A 25604-nucleotide genomic window follows, 5' to 3' on the forward strand; every position below is an offset into this window, starting at 1 on the left:
CCCCCCCCCAGCATCAGGCTAGCCCAATCTCATTAGATCTTGGAAGCTAAGCAGAGTCGGCCCTGGTCAGTATTTGGATGGGAGACCACCAAGGAATACCAGGGTCACTCTTCAGAAGCAGGCAATGGCAAACCACCTCTGAACGTCTCGTCCCTTGAAAACCCTGTTTCTACCCTATAATGTCTGTTTTTCAGTATGTGTCTGCCACAGAGCCACATTGAGGGGCATCTGAGTTTCCCATTCCTGTATTTTTTTTGCTGTTGACGGTGGTTAGAAGGACCTGCGTATTCAGTGACGGCAAAAAATGTCGCCATCCCGGATTGAAATATACTTACAAGTGTAAAGACAATATGAGAGCCTCTTTCCCACCAAATACAGTCAGATCTTTAGAAAGGATCTTCTTGTTGCTGAGTATTTTAAGAAGCTGCCAGTATTGTAGGCTGGAAGCGCAGAAGGGCAGCACATTCAACCGTTGAGACCGTTAGCCTGTCACTATGCAACAGCCCCGGAGAGCCACGAAAGCAGTCAGGCTAGCTGTCCTGCCAGTTCTTGTGCTGAATTCTGGAGTGATTGACATGCCTGAGAAAGGAACGAAAACATTTTGTTCTCTAATCTTTACAGCTTGGGATTTCTAGGCCAAAAATTCTGGCATTCAGGGACTGTAGTTTCTCATAGGCAACTATTTTTGCCCCTGGGAAAGTGACTCATTTTCTTCCAAAGACTTGGCTTTGGGGGAAATGTGCCTAAAACTACTAACCATGAGCAGACAATGCTGAGAGCATATTGGTGGTTGATGAGGAGGACATTTGAGTGTTGCAAAACTAATTGCACAGTACATTTTGTATGGTGGTTTGAGAAATGTTGTTAATTTCTTCTTCTATTAGGGTTTTTTTTTGCTGATCTCATATTAGGAGCCAGATAGAATATTGATGTGAGAATTTAGTTACACTCCATTGTAACTGGAGACAGAGATACAAATGATTAGAGAAAACGTAGACGTCCTGGTAAATGGATGGCAGATAAAATGAGTTTTTCTGAGTAAATGAGGTTGAAAAAGAACTGAAAAGTTGAGGAAGTGGCTTGATGAAGAGAGAAAGCTGTTCTAGGAGAAGGATGTTCCCTTTTCCAAAATATAAGTACGTGACAAAATAAGATTCTAGAGCTGCTCACTTTGCAGGGGGGGGGATTGCTTTGTCACAAGAAAGACAAGGCTTGGAACTGATGTCATGATCAGAACTTTAAATATTTTGAAATTGGCTAGGCCAATTGGCTAGTTGATTCTCAGCTCTAATAATTAGCAGTACAACACGCAATAGGATAATGAAGTGTCAGTGCCAGTGGATATGTTTGCAGCTTTGAAATGCTTTTCAGATCTAGTATTATGTTTTTGTGCCACTAGAGTATTTTTCCATGCAGTGCCACCATTCGTATGGAGATTAGTATAAGCATTAAAAAAAGTGAGAGGGGAAGGCTTATTTGCAGTTTGCATTGCTCAGTTAACACTAAAAGAAGGATGTTGGTTTAACCTTTATGTTTGTAAATCAACATGTGCTAAACCATGGATGATCATTAGGGATTTGTGACTTCATGTAACAAAGCCTGCCAAGTTTCTGTAGGGGCAGTCAACTTCCAGTAGGACAATACATTTCTAAGAAAAAGAGTTCTGAGGCAGATATTTGTCATGTTCGCTTTTTGTATTGGTACTGTAGCAGTTGAGTTACCCGCTTTTCACTTATTTCTGCTGGAGCGTCATGACTACATTCAGGTCCAAAGAAAATGCTCTTGTTGAGATGCTCTACCATTGGACCTTCTAAAACAACGGAAGTAATTTCCAAGGCCCTTCTGTAGGTTATAGACAGGCTTCATGAGAACTACAATGACACAGCCCTTTCCCTTGCTACTGGAGTAACATAAGAAGCCCTGAGATGTGTGGGGGAAGGCTTGTATTAGGGTTCTTCTCCATTACACCAGTGTCCAGAAGGAGCCACAGTGGCATATGAAAGAGCCATGAAGTTGCTTCTTCCCAGGTGCCCTGGGGCTTTTGCTTTGGCCAAGCAATGCACAAAGGAGCTTCACTGCCAGTTGGCCCCAAAGTGCAGTGAAAATGCTTTTGCCTTGGCCCAGCAATGCACAAAGGAGCTTCACCGCAGAAGCCCCCATTACCACCAGCATAACATCCTGCTTTGGGAGCCAGTTGGCCCCAAAGTGCAGTGAAAATTTTAAAACAATAGGACTGTAGTCAAAAAGTGCAAACTTCAGCTTAAAGGTAAAGGTTCCCTTGCTCGAAAGCCAGTCGAGTCCGACTCTAGGGCCGCCGGAGGAAGTCGTCGACCCATCCAGAGGCGCCGGGAGCAACATCTGAAAGCCCGCCCGAATAACAAGAATGCGCCGCTTGGGTGCTGGTAGGCAGCCCCTTCCCCCATACGAATTGTGGCCCTAGGTAGGAATTAATTAGTATATATGTAAACCGCTCAGAGACCCCTCGGGGTCAAGGGCGGTATATAAATCGAATGTAATAAATAAATAAATAGGGTTGCGGTGCTCATCTCCGTTTCAAAGCCGAAGAGCCAGCGCTGTCCGAAGACGTTTCCGTGTTCATGTGGCCGGGTGAACAATGGTTGACTGTCTATTGGGCTGAATCCTGCGATATGTTGGCAGAAAGCAGTGACAGCTTCAGGACTTACTGACTCTCCATTCCCTCCAGAAGCCATTTCTTACATCAGGAAAGTTTATTTCCAGGGTTACAAGTCCTACATGGGGTAATAGCCACATGGATGGGAAGGCTGCAATGCGAAAAGGGATGAAATTTCTCCCTTCTGCCTCTTGTGTGAGTGAGTCTCCGCTGGCAGAAGAGGCAGAGTGGAGTGATTTTGTCCTTTCCCCCTCCCTATTTCAGCCTCCTGACCTGGTGGCTATTACTCCACATAGGTCCTACAACTCCCAAAGGCCAGATCTCACTGTTTTGGGGGAAAGGAGAGCTGGGAAGATCAGGGACTCTTGCATGGATTTGCCAAGATCCTGGCACTGGATTCATCCCATTATTATTATTTTTTACCAAATGTCAGAGTAAAGATTAAAATGTATCCTGAAACAATGTATTTTAATATGATGTGTGGTATCAATTAGATTGTATGTGAATGCAAAATTATGTCATAAAAGTGGTGTACAACTACTTTTAAGACAAGAGAATTAAGAATTTGTTCAGGGATGTGGGATGATGGAAAGAATCGTGACAAGGATGTGTATGAGATACCTTTCAGCTTGTTCAGTCTGAGGATGTGGAGAGGATTATTGGAAGTTTGACACTGCGTGCTGCACAACCCTTGCCCCTTACAGCTGCTTAAATCTCCCAGGAGGGGCTGGCAAACTGGGTCTGTGAGACGGTAAGAACATAAGAGAGCCTGCTGGATCAGACCAGTGGTCCATCTAGCCCAGGATCCTGTCTCACACAGTGGTCAACCAGTTTCTCTGGAGGGCCAACAACAGGGCATAGAGGCTGAGACTTTCCCCTGTTGTTGCCTTCTGGCACTGAGATTCAGAGGTTGACTGCCTTTGAACGTGGAGGTTCCCCTCAGTCACCATGGCTAGTAGTCACTGATAGACCTATCCTCCATGAATCTATCACCCCCTTTTAAAGCTGTGTTTATACCTGTGGCCATCCCTACATCCTCTGGCAGCAAATTCCACATTTTAATCACTTTCTGTGTAAAGAAGTATTTCCTTTTGTCTGTCTTGAATCTACTGCCCATCAGATTCATTGGATGCCCTCAAGTTCTAGTATTTTTGGAGAGGGAGAAAAATTTCTTGGTCAACTGTCTCCACCCCATGCATAATTTTATAAACCTCTACCATGTCCCCCTTTAATTGTCTTTTTTCTAAACTGAAAACTCCCAGACTCCTTAGCTTTTCCTGATAGGGAAGGTGCTCCAACCCCCTAATCATCTTGGTTGCCCTCCTCTGTACTTTTCTCAGTTCTGTGATGTCCTTTTTGAGATACAGTGACTAGAACTATACACAGAATTCCAAATGAGTCCACACTATAGATCTATACAGTAAATGCCTCCCTGAGGTACAGGGTGATCACCCCTGCCTTGAAGCAGACAGTGGTGTGCCCACTCCTAAAGAAACCTGCTCTGGACTCCAAGAGAGTTCAGTAACTACCATCCAGTCTCAAATGTACCGTTCTTGAGCATGGCAATTGAACAAATGGTGTCTGAGCAGTTTAAGGCTTCCTAAATGGTTGATTGTTAGGATTCATTTCAGCTGGTTATGGTCCGTTCTTGAGCATGGCAATTGAACAAGTGGTATCTGTATCTGAGCAGTTTAAGGCTTCCTAAATGGTGGATTGTTAGGATTCATTTCAGCTGGTTATGGGACTGAAACAGCCTTGATTGCCCTGCACCAAGAGATAGACAGGGGGAATGCAACCCTGTTAATTTTCCTGGACCTCTTGGCAGCTTTTGATATCACCAATCATGGTATCCTTCTGGATCGCCTTTTGGGGTTGTGACTGGAAGTCACCGTTTTGCAGTGGGTTTTGGTCCTATCTCAAATGTAGGTTTCATAGTGTGGTGCTGGGGGATTACTATTCCTCTGTCCCTTGGCATCTCCCAAGGTTCTGTCTTGTCCCCCTTGTTTTTCAATATCTATGTGTAGCTGCTAGAGAGGTCATCCAGAGATTTGGGCTGAGTTGCCATCAATATGCAGATGACACTCACCTTGGTCACTTGCTACCAGCAGATCTCAGGGAGGCTTTGGAAACCATAAGCGGGTGCCCGAAGGCAGTTTTGGAATAGAGGAGAGCTAACAAACTATAATTTAATCCTGACAAAACTGAGGTGCTTTTGGTGGGAGGAAGGTTTGATCCAGGAAATGGGTTTATCTCCTGTTCTGGATGGGGTTACACTTCCCTTAAAGGAACAGGTTCACAGCTTGGCGGGTGCTGCTGGATCCACATCTCCTATTGGAAAAAGACGTGGCTGGGGTGCCATTCACCAGCTTCAGCTCTAGTGAGCCGGGTGCAGCCCTTCCTGGGTAGGAAAGATCTTTCCATTGTGGTGGATTCCCTGGTAACACCTAGATTAGATTATTGCAATGCCCTCCGTTTGGAGCTGCCCTTGAAGATTGTCCAGAAGCTATAGTTGGTACAGAATGCTGCAGCCAGAATGTCGACTGGGGTGGGTTGTAGGGACCATATCACTCTAGTCTTCTTCCATCTACAGTGGCTTCTGACTTGCTCCAGGGCCCAGTTCAGGGTGCTGATATTAAAGCCCTATATTGCTTGGGGCTAGCATACCTGAAGGGCAATCTACTCCCAAAAGAACCTACTCGAATATTCCGGTTATCTTCAGAGGCCTTGCCTCAGTTGCCCTTGCCATCTAAGGCTAGACTGGGTGACAACAACTTTTAATAGTTGAGGATCAAATTCAAGGACATAGTTGCTTGTTTTGAAACACTTTGATTCTGGTATGCTTTGGTAATAATGCCCTGACCTGGATGGCCCAGGCTAACCGAATCTCATCAGATCTCCGAAGCTAAGTAGAGTTGGCCCTGATTAGTATTTGGATGGGAAAACACCAGAGAAGCAGAGTCGCTTGCACAGGGGGGTGCAATGGCAAGCCACCTCTGGGTTGCCATAAGCCAGCTGCAAGTTGATGGCACTTTCTACCACCACCACGGTAATAAGAAATGAAAAAAGAGAATGTTAGAATTGCCTAGCCTAGTGAACGGTTCATTTGAAAGTTATCTCTCAATTACTCCTACATGCTTAATAAAGTACCTATGTTGAGATTTGTTAATATGCTAACCTAACTGCTAAAATTTAAACAAACAGTTTATTAGTTACCTGATAGTTACCCACTAATCTTTAATGGGATGATAACCCAAAGCAATCAAAATCTCTCTCTGACTGGGGCTTTTCAGATGAAGGGATGGAGTTTCACTGGGGTTGCCAACTCAGGGTTAGGAAATTCCTGGAGATTTTATGGATGGAGGCTAGGGAGGGTAGGATTAGAAGAGAGGACGGATCTCCTTGGGGTAATAAAACCATAGAGTCCACCATCCAAAGCAGCCATTTTCTCCGCGGGAACTGGCCTCTGTAGTCTGGTGATCAGCTGAAATTCCAGGAGATCTCAAGGTCCAAACTGGATGTTGGCAGTCTAAAGTTTCACACATTGAAGGTGCTTCTTTCTAAGTTGCTTCTGTTGTGTATCGTGAGAGGAAATACAGACTGCCCTATATAGTCCTCAGAATAAAACTAGAGCACTACATTCTAGGTCAGTGGTGGCGAACCTATGGTACGGGTGCCAGAGGTGGCACTCAGAGCCCTCTCTGTGGGTACGCGTGCCATCGCCCCAGCCAGGCCCAGACCATCATTAAAGTGTCGAATTCTCTGCCAAATAATTTTAAGTAAATGAAAGCATTTGGAATTGCTTTCCTTACTTTGTTTGGATCATCTTAAGTTAATGTATGAGTTGTTTTTTCTAAAGTAAAACCTCAGTATTCAGGTTAAATTGCCGTGTTGGCACTTTGCGATAAATGTGGGTTTTGGGTCGCAGTTTGGGCACTCGGTCTCTAAAAGGTTCGCCATCACTGTTCTAGGTCTTTGTCCCTGAAATGTATGGGTCTTTTTGCAAAAGTGTATTTTATTCTGCAGTACATTGCCTGACATTCTGTTTTTCTCTGTCTCTCTTCAGGCTGGTCCCTTTGTTCCTATGCTTGGCCTGCATCCAAATCTATTAATCTTGAAAACAAGTATGCTGAATATGGTCGTAGGTTTAGACGTTTGCCATGAAGAGTCAAACACTATGGCTTCCCAGAGCTGAAAAACACTTCATGTAACAACTCTAGCAATGTTTCTGGATTATATCAAAGAGTTGCATCTTTGTACTGTACAAAATAGTAAGATCAGAGCACTTTTGATAATGTGACCATCATGTGAAGAAGGGGACCTTTTGGATCTGCCTGATCCAAGAAAAGTTGCAGGTAAGAAGAGTTTTATTCATTGTTGTTTCTTGTTCAGAAGGCCTCACGAAAGGTTATTTACCTTGGAGAGAGAGCTTGAATTTAAGTATCTTCAATTTGTGTTTCTTCAGGGTACAAAGGGAAGGTCATTTCTTTATGAAATATGATGGCTTATATCCAATCATCAGTGGGAACATATGGCAAATACTGATTTGATGATCTCGCCCTCTTCCCTCCCGCACATGCAGAATTGTCCTTCTGTCTTCTTTCTTGCTGAGCAGCCCCTGTATTTTTTTCTTATTTGTTTGTCTAAGGCTGTCCCACCTAGTCACTTTAAGATTGATAGATGATAGATAAATGATGGATGGATGCTGACCCAGCCCAGGGAACTGAGGGAAGAGACAAAATCATCATTTTATATTCTGCTACTGAAATTGCACACAAGAGACTTTTGAAAGTTTAAAATAAACAAATGTTTTATTTAACTTGGAGGAGAAAAGGTCAGATGGAATCAGGTGTAGGGTGTATGAGGTGAACAGATAATAAAACTAAGGTAACTTTGTATTCTCACAAAGACCAGATAATTTGTTGCCAACAAGTAAGTGTTTCTACTATTCTACAAGGTCTTTAAAACCTTGAGGAGAGAGGCTTTCTTTTCAGTTTCTGAAAAGTTTCTGATTAAACACTGAAACATAGGTTTATGAGTTTCACTGACACGTAAAGTTTAGAAGGCAGGAACATACAACCAACTTCCCAGAATCCTTCTTTATATGCAGACCAGGGGTCGCTCCTCTTCACTAGCAGCTATTTCCCTTCTTAACTGGGCAGGGTCGGGATAACTTCTCTTTTCTAAAGTCTATCTCCCTTCTTTTTGGTTTGAATGAGAATCCTTCCTGATCCACTCACTCCTTCAGCCTCTTCCAGTCCACAGTCAGTGCTTAACTGTCTCTTATTCAACCATCAGTTCCCAAATGTCATTCCTTAACTGATTCTCTCAACAGAATTCTGTTGGAACAGCCTGTCACTCAAAGGTTCTCAGACTCTGTTAGACATTAACCCTTGACAGTCTGTCACAACTGACTTTTCCCTGCATCCCCTCATCTCAGTAAACCCTTTTGAGCCCCTGGGAGGATCATTTCTAGAGTTTTGGGATCTGTGTGGACAAAAAACAGCTGGGGAGCTGCAGAGACAAGGATAAAGGGGGCAAAGTGGTCCCCCTTCTCCTTCCATCACCATAGCTGCGCTTGAGTGAGACAGAGTGCTGGAAGGCAATTTGGCCTTCCTTGTCCTCTGAACAGCCCTCTAGTCCATGTAACTTTTTGTCAGCGTGGGTTTTGCAGCTCCAGGAATCATTTTGTAGGTGGTTGAAAAGGACTTCTGAGGGAAGGCAAACCCAGGGAAAATTGGTCGCCTTTTATTGTTAGCTGGATCCAAACCAGTGTAGGAAAATAGCAATATTTCTTTGGATTTGAAAAGGTGGATTTAAAGTGCTGAAAAATGCTATTTCCAAGAAATCTCTTGAAATCTTGTATGCTGGAATTGTTTTAACTAGCCTCTAACATTAAAAACTGTGCAAAGCTGGAGATTGCATGGGTTTCTTTTATTACTGGGATATGTTACATCTAAGGATTACATTTGACTTTTGCTTTTCTGTTTGATTAGGAATATACTCTACATAGGGCTGATTTCTCCACTTTAGACCCTGATTCTAAATATATATAAGCTCCACTGATGTTAGTGGAACATTTTATATCTAAAACAGGTTTAAGTTCGATAGAACACCTGTTTCCTTGTTTTTTAATATGTTACGGTTGCCAGGGAAGTTGAAGTTGTGTGACTGAATGTGTTTTCTTCCATTGTAGGTGCTTTAGGGCATATTATAAAGAATAAGCATTCAGTCTAGTTTAGATACTGACCACAGTTTTTGTGTTATAATTGTGGTTCATGTGCATCTTATCATCCACTCTGTAGGACTTCTTACCAAGTCCGCTGTATTTTCTGCTTATCGAAATTATCTGATAACCAGTGGAGGCAGTGTTATGAGCGATGTAACATTTTTTTTGGTTGTTGAAGTTGCAGGCCCATCGGTTTGATGAATAGCTGTTTCTTGGGGAAAGAATTGAACAAAAAGTCTACGTTTTTACATCAATAAATATTTATATAAGAACTATGCTGGTTAATGTCAGCATACTTCAAAACAATTTTATGGTATTTGTATCTAATATGAATGTTATTGCTAAAAATCTGCTCCAGCTATGACATTTATCACAATGCTATTAGGAGATCTATGGTCTTGGGAACTAAACTTTCCCTGAAATCTTTGAATAATGCAGTAGTTGTGCAGCTATGAGAAATTCTTAGTTATAGCCACACACCTAGAAGAGCCTTTAAAGATGACTTTTAAGCATCAAATTATTTGCAGAGTTATATTCTTTGCCACTTACAAAAGCAAATGGTCTATCTTTATCCATTCTATTCAGTTTTCCAGATTGATCGCCCCTTCTGTTCAGTAGCTTTGGTTGCCAGTGGTATTTTGAAAGGGCTGTGTTTATATTCTCACTTTCCAAAAATTCAAGTTCTGGAGGCGTGCTCCTGTGTGTCAGCAAAATAGAAGTATACGCATTCTACGCTCAGACAATCTCTTTGCCATTTCCTGAAGAAGAAAAGCACAAATGCCAGCTGCTATTTGGATCTGACTGCTGTACAATGGGAATCTGCCTCCTCCTTGAAATAAAGAGCTAAAAGAGCCTGCTTTCCGGATTTTAACTACCTTAAATTGATAGACAAAACTTTTTTCTTTTCAGCTGAGTTTTAAGCAAGGCACATCTACTGTCTTTCCTCAGGGCCAAAGTAACCACAGTTTTGGGAGATCTGCCAGTTTCAATTTTAATGGAAATGCAGACAAAGGAAGGGGGGCTGTAGAGAGTTGAATGCAACCCTAACACTGTGGAAAGGGAGGGGGGATTAACTCTTCTTTTGCAGGCCTTTGTTGTAATCAGAATCCATCCCGCTCCAACTGCTTTCCCACCTAAGGGGGAGAATGTGATTCTCTGGCTGATATCTTCTTTTTTTTAGGAAGGCAATGCAAATCTAACGTTTTCATTTATACATAATTTGCTGGGGGCGCAGCTGTGAAGGGCACGGAAGGGCGCTGCTGCTCTCTGAATTGTTTCTCAGGGATTTGTTTCATTCTAATAGGGTGCTTATGGCCATAGCAAAAGAATGAGGACGAATGCAAGCTTTTCCCTGATGAAGTATGTTAGGTAGCTGAAACAAATACCTTGCTGCTGAATCAACAGGGTGACTTTTTTCACAGTTGAGGAAGGAGTAATGCGGAGGGGAGAATGGTAACAGCTACAGCCGTTCCACGTCATTGACAACTAGTTTGTAGCTCTGACAGTATTCCAGAATGTGTTTGTGGTACGCTGCATCAAGATCTGAATACCCTGCCTGTTTGCTTTGCTAAACTGGGCCTTTGTGACACCCAGGCCAGCCTGAAGTGATGGGTAGAGCCTTGGCTACCACCCTTTCCATCTTCTTTCCTCCCTATGGCTTTCCTTTCCCTGCTTTGCAGTTACAGGGCCCGTACATTTTGGAGGTAGGGTTGCCAACTCTGGGTTGCAAAATTCCTGGAGATTTTGTGGGAGGAGCCTGGGGAGGGACCTCAGCAGAGTACAATGCCATAGAGTCCACCTTCCAAAGCAGCCATTTTCTCTGGGGGAAGTGATTTCTGTAGCCTGTTGTAATTCCGGGAAATCTCCAGCCGCCACCTGGAGGTTGGCAACCCTATTTGGAGGGGCTATATCAAGCATGCTGAACATATTTAAGATACATAGATGTTTTTCAGCCTGATCAGCCTAAATATGTTTCCGCTTACTATAGTTTCCAAATGTACAGTGGGCTAGATCCTGACAGCTTTGCTGCTCCTGCAAGAGGGTGGAACGGCAATTGCACTCAGTCCCACTCCCTCTAGTTGCTTCATCCCATATGGTATTTTCTCCACATAGATCCCATGATCCCTTGCACGGCTTTCTCAGGATTCAAAAGGGGCCACTTCCCCCCCCCCTCCTGCATCAGTGGAAAATCTGGTAGAATCAAATCCTATATATGGAGGCCAGGGTTATAAATATCATTGCTGACTTTCTACTGAACAGTAGTTGAAGTGGTAACTTGATTATGGGAGATGATTGGGGGGTCAGAGCATCCTTGGACTGCTGAATGCAAATTGGGGTTAAATCTTTGAAATCTTGTTTGCTGTTAAAATTGGGCGAATTGTTGGACAAGTGCTATCGTTGACAAACTTTCAAATTAGAAATAACTGTGAAAGGCTCCTTCACATGGCTGCAGTGTTAAGTATTTTGTCTTTGTTTAGGTTTTTCTGCAGGAATCTACAAACTTAGGCTTTTGATAACCTTAAGTGAAGATAACTAGCAAAATGCCTCCAAGACCATCATCTGGTGAACTGTGGGGCATCCACTTGATGCCCCCTAGAATCCTTGTGGAATGTCTTCTACCTAATGGTATGATAGTGACTTTAGAATGCCTCCGTGAGGCCACATTGTTAAATATTAAACACGAACTCTTTAAAGAAGCTAGGAAATACCCTCTCTACCATCTCCTTCAAGAGGAGTCATCTTACATTTTCGTAAGTGTTACCCAAGAAGCAGAAAGAGAAGAATTTTTCGATGAAACCCGGAGATTATGTGACCTGCGGCTTTTTCAACCTTTTCTAAAAGTCATAGAACCAGTAGGCAACAGAGAAGAGAAAATTCTGAATCGTGAAATTGGTGAGGATTTTTGTATTTAGATATGTTTATGGGTAGGTGGCAAGGAGGACTGTAAAGAGAATTTAGAGGTTTTGGATTGTGTGAAAAAGTTGTCACATCGTACTGGCTATTGTAGTAGGTTTCTTCTTGTGAGCACCCAATCATATTTTCTCTAACAATGAACTTTTCACCTGAATGAATAAGTATTGATACATTTGCATTGATTTAACACACTCATTCATACACACAGACATACATCACAGTGTTATTTAATTATACCCCACCTTTCTCCCCAGTGGGAACCCATTATCTTGTTTCCTGCATTTTATCCACACCACAATCCTGTGAGGTCAGTCTGAGTGTGTGTGACTGGTCTAAGATTACCCAGCAAACTTCCATGACAGAATGGGGATTCAAACTGCGGGCCTGATGGAAGCCCTTCGGGGGGCCCATTCGGCCCCCGGGCCGCATATTTGACACCCTTGGCTTAGAGGGAGCATTGTTTGGAAGTCTCTTGAAACCTTTTCACCTTGTTCCCTGTCACAAGGAAGGGGCTGTGGCTCAGTGAAAGAGCGTCTGCTTTGTATGCAGAAGGTCCCAGGTTCAATCCCCAGCGTCTCCAGTTGAAAGGACCAGGTAGGAGGTGATGTGAAAGACCTCAGCATAAGACCCCAGAGAGCCACTGCCAGTCTGAGTAGACAATACTGACCTTGATGGACTGATGGTCTGATTCAGTATAAGGGAGCTTCATATGTTCAAACCAGGGTTTCACAGATCATAGTCTGACATTCTAACCACTATACCACACTGGCTCTTAATAGGATGTAAGATCCCTAAAAATCATAGCATGTACTACTTATTTGAGAAATTATTGGCATATATTTGATATGGATATGATTTTTAGCTTAATGACGGGACCTGCATTGGCCATATCCTTTTACAGGAAAGAGAAAACTCCACCATGTTTTATAGCACCTGGGATTTTACTTTTGTGACAAAACAATCGGGTACATGCAAAAAAAACAACAACCACCCAAAGGAATAAATAGGCTCCCTCTTCATCAGCCATTCACATGCCATGACTCCACATTAGCCAGACCTGTGAACAGCCACTGGCAGCCCTTTTTGCAAAGGTTGCTCTCTCACAGCCGGCCATCAGATATCTAATCCTGCCTTCCTCACCACCTACTGGGCTCCAGCAAAAGGGCTGGAGTTGGTCTCCTCCAGGGGTCATTTCGTAGAAAAAGAGCTAGGGGGACTCATTAGCATAACTCATTAGCATATGCCGCCCCCCCTGACATCACCGGAAGTGTGTCCTCCCCACAGCCGGCGGCGACCTCCAGCGGGCACCAGCAGGGAGCTCCAGGCCCTGCCCTCCTGCACCTCACCCGGGGGGATGGCATCCCCCCGCGTCCCCCCCCAAATGACCCCTGGTCTCCTCAATAGGGTTGCCAGCCTCAAGGTGGGGTCTGGAGATCTCCTGGTATTATAATTGATCTCCAGACCACAGAGATCAGCTCCCCTGGAGAAAATGGCTGCTTGAGAGGGTTGATTCTATGGGATTGTTCCCTGCTTAGGTCCCTCCCCACCCTCTTCAGGCTCCACCCCCAAATCTCCAGATATTTCCCAACCCAAAATTGGCAGCCCTACCCCCCTATCTTGGCTCCATGGAGCTGACCCAAGAACAAGCTCCACTCCACCATGCAGCTGTTTTGCTCTGGCGAGGAAGTTCCTGGCTTAGGCAGAAAGATGGTGAGGGGTCTACCTCGTCTTGGTTCCTTGTGTCCAAGATGTAGGGATTCCGATGATACAGCCCATTTGGCTGAGTCCAATCAACAACTGAAACTTGTTCGGGGATAAAGGAAGCTGCATTTGGACAATGCATGCCAGTCTGCAAATCCCTTACAGTTTAAAAGATTGGGTGTGGGAGAGAGTTCCTGTCTCTGCTTTTACACTGCAGGATGAAAGGAAGCAAGCGATGTTCCTCTTGCTTCTCTTCAGCCTAGTATCCAGTCCCAGTTGGTTGAGAGCTAGGCCTGTACACAGCTGTCTGTTACCAGCGTTGATAGGCAGCACAAGAGTAATGCCTGTAGTCCCTGCTGGTGTTTGGCACTAGGCAAGGCAGGAAGTCAATCTGATTACCAAAAGAGTTCCCTTCCTACTTAGAGCATAACCCTACTCTCAACTAGCACTCCCCAGCCCCATGTGCTATGCTCTGTCTGCACGCCATATATCCACATTGCTATTCTCCTTTGGAAGGACGAGGAGACCTGAATGTGTGGGAAAATAGAAATCTGTGCTCACTAGGTTGGATCCAACAGGAAGAAGATACTTCCACTCACACGAGGAGGGCAGTGTTCCCTCTAAGCTGAATTAGTGTGAGCTAGCTCACAGTTTTTTAACCTCCACAGATTTTTGTCTTAGCTCAGGAAGGATGGCTCCAGAGCAAACTAATTTATGCAGTAGCCAAATCACTCGCTCACAACTTTAATGCCAATAGCTCACAAAGTAGAATTTTTGCTCATAAGACTCCACAGTTTAGAAGGGAGCATTGGAGGAGGGATCTGTAACTTACAGCTTTTCTACTTGAGCTTCATCCCACACTGCTCTGGAAGGTCCCTTGACCCTGAGAACAACTTCTCTGGCGGTGTGGGGATTTGCTGCAGAAAATGAGAGGAGGAGGGAGACTTGATTCTGCCGACAGAGATCCACTCATGGGTCTTTTGGTCCAGCCTATTGTTTTCTTTAGGAAACTGCTGCCAGGATAAATGCTTAGATCTTCGACGTGGTCTCTGTGCTTCACACCCATGGGATCTAGTGCGCACGCGCTAGATCGATCGGCATTGTAGCAAGCTCTTTAATGGATTTTTGTGCCCAGTCCCTCGGGCATGCGCAGGAACCCCACCGCGCATGCCCAGAGGGGTGGGTGCGGACATCCCGCCAGTTCCTTTCTTACTGCCGCATTGGAAAGACTTTTCTCTGATGGTCTGATCGGTTTGCTATTTTTGGCTATTTGCCTCACAGCTCTTTGGATTTTTCCTCGCTTTTCTACCTTTTTTCGTGTTATTTCTTTGTTACCTACCAAAAAAAAAAGACTTTATTTTTCCTGAGGGGGGGAAGTTCCATTTACTTCAGCTTGGCCTTCGGGCTCTACCCCCCCTCTCCCCCACTCCTGGGTCTTTTGGTCCAGCCTATTGTTTTCTTTAGGAAACTGCTGTCAGGATAAATGCTTAGATCCATTGATCCAATCCCCCTTGGGTTTTAAGTATCACTCAAACCAGTAAACAAGTTAGTTGTCATAACTAAGCTGGGTCCTGTTGCTTTCAGGTTCACTGTCATCAGTATTGGTTTTTAGCAGACAAATATGCATTGATTCTGAAGTTGTAAGGTGCAAGGGATCTTTGCTTCTGAGGAAATCAAGTGAACCTGGGGCTCCCTACAATTAGGAAGCAAAACATGTATGCCCATTTAAATTACTAGCGTTTCTTATTTCAGTGGAGATTACATGTCGATAAATATGCTTTGATCAGGCTTTCAGATACTATTAATGCAAAACAAAAAAAGGATTTCCTCCAGCACAAATAACTTGAAGATAATTTAACAAGTCCTAGTAATAGGGTTATGAGGTAATACAATGAATTGCTGTTCTGTAATTAGCACTTAAACATACATATGACCTTGCAAAATGTAGGATTTTTAAAACCTGTTTATTCAAGAGGAATCTAATCATCAGGTTTCTAGAGATCCAGTCTGGTATAATAGAGTTTCAGACTAGGGAGACCATGTCTGAATACCCCCTCTGCCATGAAAGTTTGCTAGGAGACCTTGGACCAGTCACACACACTCAGCCTAATCTACTTCACAGGGTTGAGGCTAAAATGGAGAAGAGAATGGTGTAAGCTGCTTTGTATCACCGTTGGAGAGAAAGACAGGGTACAAATGAATCTTAAAAATTCTTACTATTGGGTAACAGCATTCAGTATAATACTAAGATACTATTTGCCTTGCTTGATGTTTATCAGATGTTTGCTTTCTTTTTAGGTTTTGCTATTGGCATGCCTATCTGTGAATTTGACTTGGTTAAAGATCCAGAAGTTCAGGACTTCAGAAGAAACATTCTGAATGTCTGTAAAGAAGCTGTAGATCTTCGAGATGCTAATGCGCCCCATAGCAGAGCACTATATGTCTGTCCCCCCAACATAGAATCATCGCCTGATTTGCCCAAGCATATATACAATAAATTAGATAAAGGTAAAAGAAGCATTTGATGTGTAGCAGTTCAGTGTGTTTGCCAAATTGTGTTTGATGAATGGGAAACTGCTTCAGCAGGGATATTAAGATAGAATGCTTCCAGCTTTGTAGGCACCCTTTAGACAGGATAATCTCCTCAGTACAAATACAGCCTTTTGTTTTAATTTATTAAAAATGCCCCTTGCTTGATGCACTCACCTTTTTTTGCTCTAGCAGTATTACAGGGTTTTATTCAGGAGATTTGTATCATCGTTAGGATTTGCTTAATAAATTACTAATGAAGTAGTGTCAGGTGCTCAGAAGAAGCGGATGCCAGGAAGCAGCACCATAGAGTATGAGGTCAGTCCAGGGCTCTGCTGTTTCCTATCCCTTTGCCCTGCCATCTCAGCCATAGTTTGATCGAGGAAATTGTGGATTCGCCTGTTTCTTTTTTTGGTCAGTCCTAAAGATACATAGGAAGGATAGAGCACGGAACGCTGCTTTGGGGTCTTTTCATTTATCCCAGGAGGTGCTTAGTGAGACTGGGAGAGCAGCCAGGCATACAACTTCTGCTTTTTATCACTTTTTTTCTGGGAGTACAGTTTGGTAAAGTATCTGTGGCATAAAGGGTGGGGGGATTTACACATATATACTATGAATTGGGCACTGGTTTAATTTTCATCACACTAGATCTGTCACCCCGAATTAATTTTGGTCTTTGCGAAGAGAAGGTCTGTTTTCTGTGATATTTTATTGGTGGCTGTTACAAAACAAATGTCTTTGTCAGCATGAAAAGTGTGTCTTCAAGTAGTCTGATGAAATCTGACCTAGTTTCATTCCATTTCAGGGCAAATAATAGTGGTCATCTGGGTAATAGTCTCTCCCAATAATGACAAGCAGAAATACACCTTAAAAATCAATCATGACTATGTGCCAGAGCAAGTAATCGCAGAAGCAATCAGGAAAAAAACACGGAGTATGTTACTGTCATCGGAGCAGCTAAAGCTATGCGTTTTGGAGTATCAGGGAAAGTATATTTTAAAAGTGTGTGGTTGTGATGAATACTTGCTAGAAAAACATCCCCTGAGTCAGTATAAGGTAAGTAGCATCTTGTACATGTTGGAATTTAATGCGACTTGTCAGAGCTGGATATTATGAGCAGTTCGAAGCTTTGAAGGAAGGCGTTTGTATGAGAAATGAAATGGAGAGAAGTCTGAGTTTAGAAGATGAAGTAATGAATCCAGCCTTACTTTGTTAATGGTTTCTTGGGGCTTTATGGGAAAATGAAAGTATGTGGTATTTCTTTCTCTTTCAGTTTGCTTTTTAAGTTACTGTTACCTGGCAAGAGATAATGTATTTGTACTTTTCCCACATTTAGACTGGTCAGGCGTCTCCTGTCGCTGTTGAGGAATCAGTGGAGGGGCGCTTTTATAGTGTAGGGCACTGTCCAGGGCTCTTTTTGTAGAAAAAGCCCAGCAGGAACTCATTAGCATAATAGGCCACACCCAACAGCAGGAACTCATTAGCATATTGGGCCACACCCACATGTTACCAGAAGTGTGGTTATCCAGTCACACCCACCTTTTGCTTGTTATTCTGTTTACCTTGTTTGTTGTCAAACCCAGGGCCTTTTTTTGTAGCAGGAACTCCTTTGCATGTTAGGCCACACACCCCTAATGTAGACAATCCTAATGAGTTTCTGCTGTTGGGTGTGGCCTATTATGCTAATGAGTTCCTGCTGGGCGTGGCCAACTTGGGAGCCAGCCGGAACTCCGTTCCTGTGCGTTCCTGCCCCAAAATAGCCCTGCTGTTTCCCAACCTGTGGGTCACGAAGCCTCTGGAAATGGGTTGCAGGCAAGCCCTCCTTAATGGCTACCCCTGCCCTTTCTATTGCTCTCTCTTGTATTTTGGAAACCAAGATCTGACCCTGGAAACAGTATGTTCCATGTCCTACATTAGCTGGTATTTTTTTCTTCACTTCATATACATGTTGATCAAGTAAAATGTGTCCTGGTGGTTACTAGAGAGACTTTCTTAGAATCTTATGGGGGTTAGAGGGTGTAATGGAGAAGGGTGTTAATGGTGGTCAAAGCCTGGAATGTAACCTCCATATGCAAAGGCTGTGTATGTCAGAATGCCACTTGCTAAGGATTCATAGTGAGGGCATAGTGTGATGTTTGTTGGTTTCTCCAAACCATTTTGTTAGCTATTGTAGAAAATGGAATGCTGAAGTAGATGGATGCCAAGGTCATAGTTTACCTGAGGCCTAAAAAACCCTTGGTCCAGCCTTGGATGGTTCACCGTACGGAGTGAATTGGGACATGAAGGTCACCATAACAAAAAAGGCTGGGAACCACTGGTGTAAGGAATGCAAGGTAGACCTTGACAGAGCCATCCAGCATGAAGTGGGGCCAGGTTCCAGGGCTGGAGAGAGGGATCAGTTTGTGTCAGCATCAATACTCTGTTCCCTTTGCGCAGTACTTCTCAGGTTGTTTGTGTGTTAAGTTGTGGTCTGCTAACAGTTTGCCTTCAGTAGGGAGAGGAGTAAGCAAGCCCTGTTTATTAGATTGTTAAGGCTGCAGTCCTAAGCATACCTATTTAAAAATAAACCTCCTTGACTTCACTAGACTTTGCAGCCCAATCCTGCATGTATTCCCTTGGAAAGCAGTGGTGAAGCTTTCCTCTTTACAATGGGGGAGAGGGGACTAAACAGTATTTTATGTGAAGGGTGTTTAACCTCTAGTTACATTTTGCAAAACATTGCAACATTAGTTTTTGCCCCAATGAAAATAACCAAATCAGGTGGATGTTATCTAGTATTTGCACCTGTAACTAGGGGTGTGCAAAAATATATATTTTTGATTTGGGTGTATTGGGCCTGAAAAATATCAGTATTCCCGAATACCAATATCCATTTTATATTGGGATTTGGGTACATATTCGGGAAACCCATTTTTTTCCGGCTCCATTATACCCTATGGGGACCATCCCCATAGTGTATAGTGGAGAAGGGATTTAAACTTTAAATGCTTACTGAGTTCACTCCCTGAATCATGCTGCCACCATGACACAACTCAGCGAGTAAACTCAGAAGGGATTTAAACTTTAAATGCTTGCTGAGTTCACTCAGCAAGCATTTAAAGAGACCATGGTCTCTTTAAATTCCTTCTAGCCCCACCCAAATAAAAGCTGAATAGTACTGCCTTTTATTCAGGCATGGCTATTTCAATAGCTGAATACAGATCTCTGGTAATACCATAAGGCATTCTTCGGGAATTTATTCAGCTCAGAATATACCGAGCACCCACCCCTACCTGTAACATTCAGAATTCTTACTGGATGTCATTGTCTACTGAATGTTGCAAATCTTGAATACTAGCTTCAGTTAAAAAAATATAGCCCAGTTGGTCCTGAGTAACACAGGTTAATGGTGGTGTTATAGTAATTGCAGTTAAGCAGTAACGCTATAACAACTTTCAGTGCAAATAACTGTCTCCCCCCCCCTTTTTTTTGCAGTACATCCGAAGTTGTATCATGCTTGGTCGAATGCCCAACCTCATGCTGATGGCAAAGGAAAGCCTTTACACCCAGCTGCCATTGGATAACTTCACAATGCCATCTTATTCCAGGCGTATCTCTACAGCTACGCCATACATGAATGGTGAAGCTTCAGCCAAATCTCTCTGGGTTATTAACAGTAATCTCAGAATAAGAATTCTCTGTGCCACCTACGTAAATGTAAATATTCGAGATATTGACAAGGTAAACACCAGCTCTGTGTGCCTGAATATGATAAGTATACAGAAGCATATTTGCAACAAGCAATTCTTTTAAAAAATAGCTGGGTCCTGTATCTCTGCAGTGTTGTAAAAAGTCAGGTCCAGTGAGTTTGAACTCTGTGGCCCCCATGTAGATAAACTAGCAGACAAGTGATCCAAACAAACTGAACTAGTTAGTGAGCTCTCTAGCCTGGGAGTGAGGCAGACCTGGTCACTGCGATCTGTCCTTTCCCGACCATCCCAGTTCACAGCCTTGAGCCTGCCTTTGAGTGGCTGTTTCTCAGTTACAGAATTACCTTTCTCTGCACTTCATGCATCTGATGAAGTGAGCTTTGACTGGAAGGGGGGGGGAACTGATATAAACGTTATTAGTGTTTAAGCTGGCTTTCATCAATGTGGTCAAACTTCAGAAAGTCTCCATAGGAAGATTCCTATGGAGACTTCAGGAAGTTCTGACCACACTGCAGAAGTTCTGTGGAACCTTTGAGTCTGGGCCAGCTTTCAGTGGCTGGGATTAAGCTGCTAGTAGATGGGTTTTTACCATATACTGATATGGAATCATTTCATTCTGTGGCTTGTCCATATTTTAAAAGCATTGTTTGTTCATTCCTTGTCCTCAAATGGACTGGTCTGCAAATGTAAATGAGACTCCCCCCCCCCCCCCCGGGGAGCGATGGAACAGCAGTTCTGGTGTGAGCTTAGGTACTTCTGCTGACCCTCATATTTCATTTGTAGACTCTGCCCAATAAATAAATGTTAATTTTAAGATATGAGAAACTTTAGTCTAAATAAGTACTGACCAACAGCAATGTTCCCTCTAAGCTGTGGAGTCTTCTGAGCAAGAATTCTACTTTGTGAGCACAGTCATAGCCATTTGATGTACAATGAAATAAATTGCAAAACCGACACCTGCCTTGTAAAACCCTGCATTTTGGTGTAGTATAGTTATGTGTTTAATCGTGCTGTTTTCAGATCTATGTCCGAACTGGTATCTATCATGGAGGAGAACCATTGTGTGATAATGTGAATACTCAGAGAGTACCTTGCTCCAATCCCAGGTAAATAATAGCTCTAAACCAATGAAAAAGAAACCTGGTGTTGGATGTTTGGTGCGTTTGGGCTCTTCTTTTCTTTTTTAATATTTTGTTAACAGAGCATACCACACTGTTAATAATTCATAATCAAATTCTGGGTGATTTGCAGGACACGAAAATTACTATTATATTTGTCCTACAGATGATTATTTCATCCACTGCTATAAAGAACAGTTTTAAAATGGTTTTCTTAGGAGTATGGTGCCTCACTTTTGCCTGCATTGACTCATCATCGATGAGTAGATCCAAATAGGCCAGATTTACTCTTCACTATGAGAGCGAGCCAGAAAAGGTTTCTTTAGCTAATCTTTGTGCTTTCTCAGCTAGTAAAGGTTGACCTGAACTGCATGGTGTATCTAAAGAGCATGCTGTGTTTTGAATTTCTGCTTCTCACCATTCTCCCTTTATTTGTTGGGTGCCGTTTACTGGGCATCCTATTCTAATGAATATATAGACTTAGTCTGCAAGAGGAAGGAGGGGAGTTCTTGTTTGTTCCACACACACACCCCATTGCAACCCTTTCCCTATATATCCCTCAAAGTAAATAAGAACCTCCTGATGATCCCTGGCCCAAAGGATATTCGTCTGTCCTCAACTAAGGTGCTGGCCTGGTGGAACTCTCTGCCTAATGACATCTGGGCCCTGCAGGACCTAATGCAGTTCTGCAGGGCCTGTGAGATGTTCCACCAGGCCTATGGTTGAGAACAGCAACCGTTTGCCAACAAGCCTGGCCTCTCTGTCTCCCCCCTCCCCCCTTTGGAAAGGGATATGGAATATTCAACACCATCTGACTACTTAATTATTGGTGTTTTGTTTTTAAATCTTATTCTATATATATATGCATCTTATTTATTAGAATGGTATTTATGAGGTATTGTTAACCGCTCTGAGCCCTTAGGGGGAGGGTGGAATAATAATAATGATGATGATGATGATGATGATGAGATTGGATTTATACCCCGCCCTTCACTCAGAGTCTCAGGGAAACAATAACAATAATCTAGGAAACTTTTAGTCTGTACTGGTCCCCAAAAACATGGTATAACTTTTTGTTAGGGAAGAGGACAGTGGGAAATGATTTGCTTCCACCACTGGAAAGCTGATAGCATTCACCCCATAGTTCACTAAGTAATCCTGAGGTGTGAGCTCTTGCCCCAGTGAGAAACCTAGAAATATTGGCTTCTGCAAGAACCAGAAGGATGAATGCTGCTCCATTGCAAGGCCCTATTATTTGTGTCATGTAGAAATGGCTACTATTTAAAACAGTTGAGAAACTTCTGGTGGCTGAATTCAGAATAGAAAATGAACGTTTCCTATGGGAGAACTTCAGTCTTCTGAATCAGTATTCCAGCATGGAACGTAAGCACTACATTGCTACATGAGATGAACATGTGAATATGACCCCAGAATAGTTAGCAAATCAGTGTTTCCTTTAAAAAACCTTCCTTCAGATATTGGCTTATAATGTATCTTGTACTGTTTTTGTCCCTCTCTCCTATCAGTCGCTCCTTTAAAAGCAAACGTTGAAGTTGAGCTGTTGTGAACTTGAAATGTAAAACCACATCATGGACTTGCATGCTAAATTTCATTGTGTACCCTCAGTGCTCAAGGGTGACATCATGCTACCCAACCCCCGAAAAACACAGAATGCCAAACAAGCATTAAATGAAAACCTGGCTTCACTCAGCCAAAATTGCACAGATTGTTTTTCATTGCAAATAGAGCAGGCAATTTGGTAAGCGTTTTTTGTTAAATTCCTGAGTGCCTTTTGGTTAGATTCCACCTTTCCCCCCCACAGATGGAATGAATGGCTGCAGTATGAGATGCATATCCTTGATCTCCCACGTGCTGCCCGGCTTTGCCTTTCTATCTGCTCAGTTAAAGGTAGAAAGGGTGCGAAGGAGGTAAGTATAACACTTTTTTTTTTAAAACCAAAACTTTTTTATTTTTTTATAATACATACAATTCACAACGTACATGCTTTCAAATGATTTCCTGCACTGGCCCACGGGTGCACTGGAGAGAGGTTATAGAATGGGTTGTGCTACTTCAGACTGCTGGTGGGAGTGTCAGGTTTTTCTTGCATCCATCTGTAAAAAGTCCTGTAAATTAAAACTGGCATATGAGGGAGATAGATACTAGCCTGGCCCTCTGTAGGCCATGCTAGCTTTTTGTTTCCAGGGAATTAATTTGCCTGCAGTCCAAAGTGGTTCAGTCCATAGTGCTTCCCCATTATATCATTATGGGGAGGGGGTTGTGGCTCAGTGGTACAGCATTTGCTTGGCATGCAGAAGATCCCAAGTTCAACCCCGACATCTCCATTTGAAAGGTAGTTGGTAATGAGACATACTCTCTACCTGAGACCTTGGAGAGTTGCTACCAGTCTGAGTAGATAGGACTGACCTTGATGGACCAGTGGCCTGATTCAATACCAGGCAGCTTCATGTCATTCTGTTGCAGGCGTAGACCAGGCCTGTGTTGACCTTTAACCTATGATGAATTACTTAAAAGTTGCTTTGTGATCCACGCGTGGCTTTTTCAACTGCTAGCTTCTGAGTCTTTTAAACCTGTAATGTGGTCATTAATAGGTGAGACTAAACAGTGACTGTTTGCTCTTTTTAAGGAGCACTGCCCATTGGCGTGGGGGAACATTAACATGTTTGATTACACAGACACTCTTGTTTCTGGCAAAATGGCTCTGAATCTGTGGCCCGTACCTCATGGTCTGGAAGACCTGCTCAATCCCATTGGAGTTACTGGATCAAACCCAAATAAGGTAAATGGACGTCTCGCGTCAATCTCTGACCTGTGTTTTCATTTTTTTAGTTTGCTGTGTTAAATCACGGTTTCTTAGCACACCATAGTGGTCTTCTACTCACAAAAAAGTCACAGTTCCCCGGAGTGTAACTAAGGCCTGTTTCTGTTGTACAGTAGATGAGCTGGTAAAACTGCTTTATTGTTCCACTTCTTATGAAGAAACACGATGGAATGCTCTTCCATAATCTCTGCACATGGGAAGCTGGCAAGTGAGGGAAGCAGGATTCGAGTCCACTAGCACCTTAAAGGCCAACAAGATTTCCAGTGTATAAGCTTTTGAGCATAGAGTCCACCCTCCAAAGCAGCCATTTTTCCCCAGGAAAGTGATCGCTGTCATTTAGAGATCAGTTGTGTTTCCAGGAGGTCTCCAGACCTCACCTGGAGGTTGGCAACCCCAAACATGGGAAATAATCACGTGGAAGCAGCCTCTTTCTTTTTTATTTTTAAATGTAAGACCAGAGTTCTAAGGACTTTATTTCCCGTATCGACTTCAAGCTCATAGCCATTCTTATCAATAACAATCCTCCATCTAATGCTGATTTAAGTAATTATAACTTGCGTGATTTGAAAAGTCAGCCTTCTTTAGTGGGTAGGATTTGACTGCATGAGGCCAAAGACCATAACAATATAATGACAGCTGCTCGAGCAGTAATAGATATTACAGTAAAAACGCAACAAGGTTAAAATTGTCAGGACCAGGACATAGCGGAGGATACAGCAGGCTGAGCAATCAGGGCAGAAGTTTTGCACGAATTTTCTTGGCAGCCAGTGCATATAGTGAGATTGTATAAGTGACATAATGATCATCATCAGATAAGAGGTGGATGATTTTGTCTGCCACTGAATGTGAGGCTAGCCTGGCTAAAATGGCTGCAAGGAACTTGGCCCTGGGAGCCAAGTAAAGGTCACAAAGCAGGACATAATGAGGGAGATCCTCCAATTCCAGAGCTCCACAGATACATACTCACTGAGCAACTGGTGTATGCTGATAATTGCCAGCTAACATACCGGTTGTCATTGTTTGAAATATGAGGGCTGTGAAGGCTTCTAAAAGTTTGTGGTAGGTGATGCTGAACAAATAGGATGCTCTGGTGTGATCCCGTTTGAGCAGTTTAAACCATGGGGGAAATCTAGAACTGATAATAGTTCTCCTATCTAAGGTGGCATCTGTATTGAACATCAGATCCTGAGTTTTTGAACTCATCTAGAGGAAAGCCCCAGGGTCCAACAGAAAAGCCTGTAATAGCTGGCAACTGAAGAGGCGTCTTTCTGGAGCTGGATAAAGCACTGCTTAGAAAGATGACTAGAAGGAGAATTCTTCAACTTTCTCCAGTAATTAATTAAGGCAGTGTGGGCACCAGCCCTAATAGAAGGCAAGCTAGATTCAGCTCACAGCAGGGCAGCTGGAGTGCCCTGAGTCAGGATCGAAATTATCTTTAGAAAGGAGTTTTGTGTTATCTCCAGGCTAGATATTGTGTTGTCGTCCCAACCCCAGATCTCGACCCCATACAAGAGTTGGGTAATTATTTTAATGTTTTAGGTTGGTGTGACTTATTATTGATAACAGACCAAGACATTTGAACCCTAGAAAGCAGAGGTGCGCTTAGTGGTACAGCCCCGAGGCAATTTGACCTCTTTACCACCTGCTTATGAGAACAGCCTACGAATAGCTTGGCTGTTAGAGCTCTCTTTTGCAGTAGGCCCCAGGGCAGGCAGGCAGAAAACAAAATTGGAAATGGAACCATTCGGAACTGCAGCACACTTTATGATCCTTGAATTAATGGGAAATTGTGGTTAATGCACTGGCCTGTTTGTTGTCCACCTCTAGAAATTGATTCCAAATGAGGGGAAAGACATACTGAGAACTGATCTTTCATGGGCCATGAAGTACTAGCCAGTAGTCCTTAGCAATTGTTCATGTCCTCTAAAGATACCTATCATATGTTCGTGGAAAT

At 43.1% G+C, this 25604-nt stretch overlaps 1 protein-coding gene across 2 annotated transcripts in view; it reads left to right on the forward strand.

Moving 5' to 3' along the window:
* PIK3CA (phosphatidylinositol-4,5-bisphosphate 3-kinase catalytic subunit alpha) overlaps nucleotides 1-25604 on the forward strand; it is a 61719-nt gene that overhangs the window by 10529 nt on the left and 25586 nt on the right. For both annotated transcript variants that reach the window (XR_001482540.1, XM_015411851.1), the window contains exons 2-9: nucleotides 6696-6984; nucleotides 11336-11750; nucleotides 15771-15980; nucleotides 16807-17057; nucleotides 19476-19721; nucleotides 20711-20796; nucleotides 22631-22736; nucleotides 23456-23608. Coding sequence is in view for 1 of the 2 variants with exons in the window: in XM_015411851.1 (XP_015267337.1) it covers nucleotides 11399-11750; nucleotides 15771-15980; nucleotides 16807-17057; nucleotides 19476-19721; nucleotides 20711-20796; nucleotides 22631-22736; nucleotides 23456-23608 (1404 nt within the window). In the remaining variant the exon portion in view is untranslated. The remainder of the gene's footprint in view (nucleotides 1-6695; nucleotides 6985-11335; nucleotides 11751-15770; nucleotides 15981-16806; nucleotides 17058-19475; nucleotides 19722-20710; nucleotides 20797-22630; nucleotides 22737-23455; nucleotides 23609-25604) is intronic.

The sequence above is a fragment of the Gekko japonicus genome, unplaced genomic scaffold, assembly GCF_001447785.1.
Source record: "Gekko japonicus isolate JY-2015 unplaced genomic scaffold, Gekko_japonicus_V1.1 scaffold543, whole genome shotgun sequence".
Taxonomy (NCBI): Eukaryota; Metazoa; Chordata; class Lepidosauria; order Squamata; family Gekkonidae; genus Gekko; species Gekko japonicus.